The 5,262-nt window shown below is 45.2% G+C and overlaps 1 protein-coding gene across 5 annotated transcripts in view; it reads right to left on the minus strand.

Annotated features, from left to right (window-relative positions):
- Fbxo40 (F-box protein 40) overlaps window positions 1-4,677 on the minus strand; it is a 19,482-nt gene extending 14,805 nt beyond the window's left edge. Inside the window, exons 1-3 of one of the 5 annotated variants that reach the window (XM_029470749.1) lie at window positions 4,538-4,640; window positions 4,314-4,425; window positions 986-1,039 (exon numbers count right to left, since the gene is read on the minus strand). Coding sequence is in view for 2 of the 5 variants with exons in the window: in XM_029470748.1 (XP_029326608.1) it covers window positions 4,314-4,339 (26 nt within the window). In the remaining 3 variants the exon portion in view is untranslated. Of the gene's footprint in view, window positions 1-985; window positions 1,040-4,211; window positions 4,270-4,313 lie in introns of those variants that run through there. The other 4 variants (XM_029470748.1, XM_029470750.1, XM_021185300.2 and 1 more) reach the window with 4 other exon arrangements.
- Window positions 4,678-5,262: the final 585 nt, after the last annotated feature.

Below are 5,262 nucleotides of genomic sequence, written 5' to 3' on the forward strand. Positions count from 1 at the left end.
GGGGGGTGGGGCGGGCGGGCGGGCAGGCAGGCAGGGTGCTGCAACAGCAGCTGAGAACTCTTGTTGAGGCTACAACCATGAGACTGAAAGAGAAAGCGAACTGGGAATGCATTGAGCTTTTGAAACCTTTAATCCCAGCCCCAGTGACACATTTCCTCTAAAAAATGCCACACCTCCAAATGCCACCACAGACATTTGAAGGGTTAGGAGGTGTGGCCTCGTAGGAGGAGGTGTGCCACTGGGGGTGGCCCTTGAGATTTCAAAACCTCATGCCAGACACAGTCTCTAGTTCTCTGCCTACAGCTTGCAGATCAGATGTGAAACTCAGCTGCCATTCAATGTCCTAACTGCCTGATTGCCACCATGCTTATGCTTCATGTTATGATGGTCTTGAGCTAAAAACTAAAACTATATGCAAGCCTCTAATAACATGCTTTCTTTTAAAAGTTGCCTTGGCCATGGTGTCTCCTTACACCAACAGAACATCAATAGAACAGTAACTAAGACAGATGGTAGCCGGGCGTGGTGGCGCACTTTAATCCCAGCACTCGGGAGGCAGAGGCAGGCGGATTTCTGAGTTCGAGGCCAGCCTGGTCTACAAAGGGAGCTATACAGAGAAACCCTGTCTTGAAAAAAAAAAACCAAAAACCAAAAAACAAAACAAAACAAAAAGACAGATGGAGACCATTACAAACAACGGCAACTGATCAAAACGCAGAGTTGTAGAGCCCAGTCCCAAGTGACACACCTATAACACAACTCCTGCCTCCTGCACCTAAGGCTCAGGGATCATTGTGGCAGAGGGAGTGGAAACATGGTAAGAGCCAGAGGAATAGGAAGTTGGCTACGAGATTGTGTCTTCTAGAAATGTCAAAGAAATTATACCCATGAAGTCTCACCAACGCGACTGCCTAAACAAATCCTGAAGATGGAGAAAAGCAACATATGTGATTACATGGAAGGCAGAAATCTCAGGAGACCTTACCTTTAGACAAAGGACTTCAGGTAAGTAAGGAATACTGAGCACGAGAGAAATACTCTGCCCAAGAGAAAAAAATATGGGTTGGTTATCCAATATTAAGTGGTCAGCCCTGAAAACATATAATAAAAGTAACATCATTATATGAACTGATCATGTTGTATTTTTTATATTTGGGAATACACATGTACACACACGTGCACACACACATGTGCATGCACATACACATACACACACATGGGGGTGGAGGGAGAGGTATGTAGCAACAATTAAAAAGATGCTGTGGATTGGAATGAAAACACTTGGAGGGAGGAAAAGAAAGGGGAGAAATAATGTAATTATGTTTTAATTTCTGAAGTTTTTTTTTTGTTTGTTTTTTAATAGAGAACTTCCCTTTGCCACTAGGAACAGTGAGCATTTAGATGAGCAGCTTTGAGCAAATGCCACAACTGGCAGGTATACCCAGACAGTAGAAGGACCTCTGACCAGAATATTAATGAAGGGTACAAGTATGTCTCAAGGAATATACTAGAATAGGAGCTGGAGAGTAAGTGTCCCTAGCATAGAACCTTCAACTATACAAAAATATATAAAGAATAAAAAAATTAAAAACAAATATTTAAAATGTAGTTAGAGATTGTACTGGTTTAGAAAAGTGGTGGCTATCAGTTCTCCTTAATTAATTAGCAGGTTCTCCTGTTAATTAATGAGAGAGAGGAAGCAGGAGAGGAAAGCTGTTCAGCCCCTTGAGTAAAGGAAGCCTGCACTGAGTGAGAGCCACTTGCGTGGGTCTGACTAGGAACATACACTGAGCCCTGTCAGAACAGTCACCAGGACTTGCTCTGCAGAACAGCTGCAGCTGTTCTGCTGTTCAGAGGTGTCTGAGAGGCAGAAAACCAGATTTCTTCCAGGATTTCTTCAACTTCAGTCCACATGCCATTTGCAGGGGGGGGGGGGGCAGTCTTTATAGTAGAGTTCGGTGGACTGGAGGAAGTCTGGAATTTCCCCAGGCAATACTGACAGTCCAAGTTTTACATCTCCAATTTTCCAAGGCAAACCTGAGACTCCAAGGAGGACCGTGTCTTGTGTGCACTCTAACACTCTCTGCTTGTAGTCTCAGGCTGTGTTTCCACTGTTCCCAGATGCTAGTCTATAGAAATGGCAGCACCACCTAACTACTACACAGCTAGTGGAGGTGGCCAAAGGTATGCTAAGAGCTTAGATAGTACCAAGGGGACAGAGTCTGGGAAGTTGGAGGAGACGGTTAGGAAGTGTCATTGGGTCATAACACATAGTAGGTGTAGTTAAATCAAGAAAGAATGAGATTAACAGATCATTTTAACAGGGTTTACTCTGGTTTTAAAGTTAGTGACAAACAGGTTTGATGTCAGGGAGATATTTTTAAGCAGATGGCCCTTTCGGTGCCCTTCATTCTGACACCCCATGTGGCCAGCCCTCACAATAATGATTGATTTCTGTTCAGCTTCAGTGAAAGTGGCAAGGTTAGAGGGCCAAGCTTAGAGGGCAAAGGGCAAAGGTATTTTTAAACTCCTAATCCTCTCACCCACCAGCTAGTCATTCAGTTATTCATTGTTCACCCACTTCCCTGCTATGGAGACATTTGACTCTAGAGAAAGAAAATGTATAAAGTTAACTATTAAATTCATCTCTCTACTCCCTGAGATTTTACCTCACCCAGGCATCTGAGGATAAATCACACATGTGGTTCATGGGCTTCTGGGCTGTGATACCAGCAACCTCACCACACCCTAACATATACTGTGCTTCCCCAGGTCCAGTCAGCTTTACAATCTGCAGTCCTCACCTCTAGAAGTCACTCTGTCTTTAAAGCTTTTTACTTACCAGCTTTGATTCTCATTGTCCATACTTATACATTGATATCAATGTTATAACCCTCTGTGGTGCTGGCTTATAAACTATTTAACTGGGTTGGGGGGGGGCAACTGTTGTCCCCATGATGACTTCTAAGCTCACATACCCAAGTCTCATAAAGATAGCAGTCCACCATACATTTCTGATTCATTGCCATGGAAACCCTGGCAAAATTAAATGCCACAGGGAACTGACTGTGCCTAAGCAAATAGGTAGGAAAGTAACATAGACTCCTGTAGAGACAGTTTCGGGGCCACTCCTGTACATTGGAGGTTATGGTGGGCTACAAGAGGGAGCTAGAAGTTAGGCATCTGAGTAGTTGCCTTATATCTCCTTTGACTCAGCATTGATGGCTCGAACCCGAACACCACAGATCCCTTTCCGTGTGGGCCACTTCCCAGGATGACCTCAGCTGAACTCTAAACTAGAGAAACATAAGGAAATAAACAGGGCCCATTACTGTTGCTAACGTTTTTCATGCACATAACAATATATAGCAGAGGTTCTTAACTGGTGGATTGTGACCCCTATGGGGGTCACATATAGGATATTCTATATATCAGGTATTTACATTATGGTTCACAACAGTAGCAAAATTACAGTTACAAAGTAGCAATGAAATAATTTTATGGGGGGGGGGGGGTCACCACAACATGAGGAACTGTGTTAAAGGGTCACAGCATTAGGAAGGCTGAGATGCAGATATTCCAGGAGCTAGGAGTAGTCCATCTGCCTCTTAAGCTTTTAAAACCATGAATATCTTTCATCACTTCACTTCTGCTGCTCTGGGTGTACCCGCCTCAAGCTGGTCACAGTTTTGAGTTCGGGTGCCTAAGTCTGTGTATGATTTTCAGTTTTCACTTTCATGGCTGCTCCCCCCACCCCCCGAAATGGGCGGGAAGGAATTGCCCTGAGGCAGTTTTGTTAGGCAAAACTGAGTTTCAGGTTGCAGGCAGAGTTTGAGCAGCCAGCGCTGTTGAAGTACCGCTGTGGTACATTAGCCCGCGATGTGGCTCGGTAGATGGAATTTAAGCCTTGTGACCATGACTTGCAATTAAAGCCGCAGAGGTGGTTGGAGAACAGCATTGCAGCGTTTGGACTAACCCTGGGTGTCTACTTTTTCCCTTACCACACACTGCCCTCCCCTGTCACCACTGTGTGACTAAGACAGCACTGAATCGCTCTGGTTGACTGTAGTAGAAAACCTAAGCTGGCAGAAGGCTGCTGACATTGCAAACTGCTGTACGATTTAAAATCCAAAACACCTTACACATGGCCAGGGCTTTCCAGTACCAACCTTTCCCCCATCACCCACATGTAACAAAGTTTAACAACCTACCTTCATGGTACAAAGGCAACGCACAGTAAGCCTTGGTCCGGTCCACCCATTTATCATATAAATAACCTGGGTCACACCTGCCGGTGTTTGAAAAGATCTTACCTAAACGATACAAGCTGGCTCAGCATCCGCAGCTACCAGCCCTTTGCCGTTGATCAAGCAGGTCTGGAAGAGGTGGGTGCCAATGCTTCCGCTGAAGCAGAGCACCCAAGTTCTGTTGGAAAGGCAAGCGAAAGGGAGAAAACGTCAACTGACATAGTTCAAGCGTTTCAAAGTTAAAAATAAAACTATATCACAGGGCAATGTGACCGGGCTCAGCTTACGACCTCTTTCGTCTCTGTAGGTTATCAACACTCAATGTCTAAGTGCTGGAGGGGCAGAGGAGAGCCCATGGGAAAGTAGCGCTTAGACCAACCCCGGACTTTGTTTCACAGAGGAGGGAGGAAAGCCTTTGCAAGAAGGGTCAGGGCAAGGCCAGCACAGCCTGAGTCCTGTGTGTGCCGTGGGCAGGTCCAGCTGTGTCCAGGAGCTGTACGATTTTAAGGAGGGAGAAGCAGCTGGCCTCCTGCTCTAATTATAACCCTGTGTTCCACCCAAGCCCCTCACTGGCTGAAGTAGCAAGTTGTGCAAGGGACACAGTTCCATGCTTCTGCTTCTCCCGTTTCTTCTCAGGACAGGCTAGCATCTGCTTTCCTCTGGCCCTGGCCTTTCCCAGGTGGCAGAGAAAGGGAGAGTTTGTCATTCAGAAACAGTCAGTTAGCAAGTCCAAGGAACAGAAGTAGAAGTGGTAGGAGGCTTGGCTATCATTTAGTACAAGTTCCTTTTTACATGTGAAAAGACACAGGATCAGGGAAGGTGAACTGTTACATCCATCACCACAAGGCTCAGAGCTAGAAGAAAGACTTCTCAAAGTCTGGGATTCTTTGATCCTTTTCAAGATAGTTCTTTCAACCTCTTCTTTGAAAAAAAAAAAAAACATGTGAATATTATCTAGTGCATAAAGCTGCTCAGTGTGGCTCCCTTTTGAATGTGGGTGGATCTTCAGAGTAAA

This window comes from Mus caroli, chromosome 16 (assembly GCF_900094665.2).
Source record: "Mus caroli chromosome 16, CAROLI_EIJ_v1.1, whole genome shotgun sequence".
In the NCBI taxonomy this organism is placed as follows: domain Eukaryota; kingdom Metazoa; phylum Chordata; class Mammalia; order Rodentia; family Muridae; genus Mus; species Mus caroli.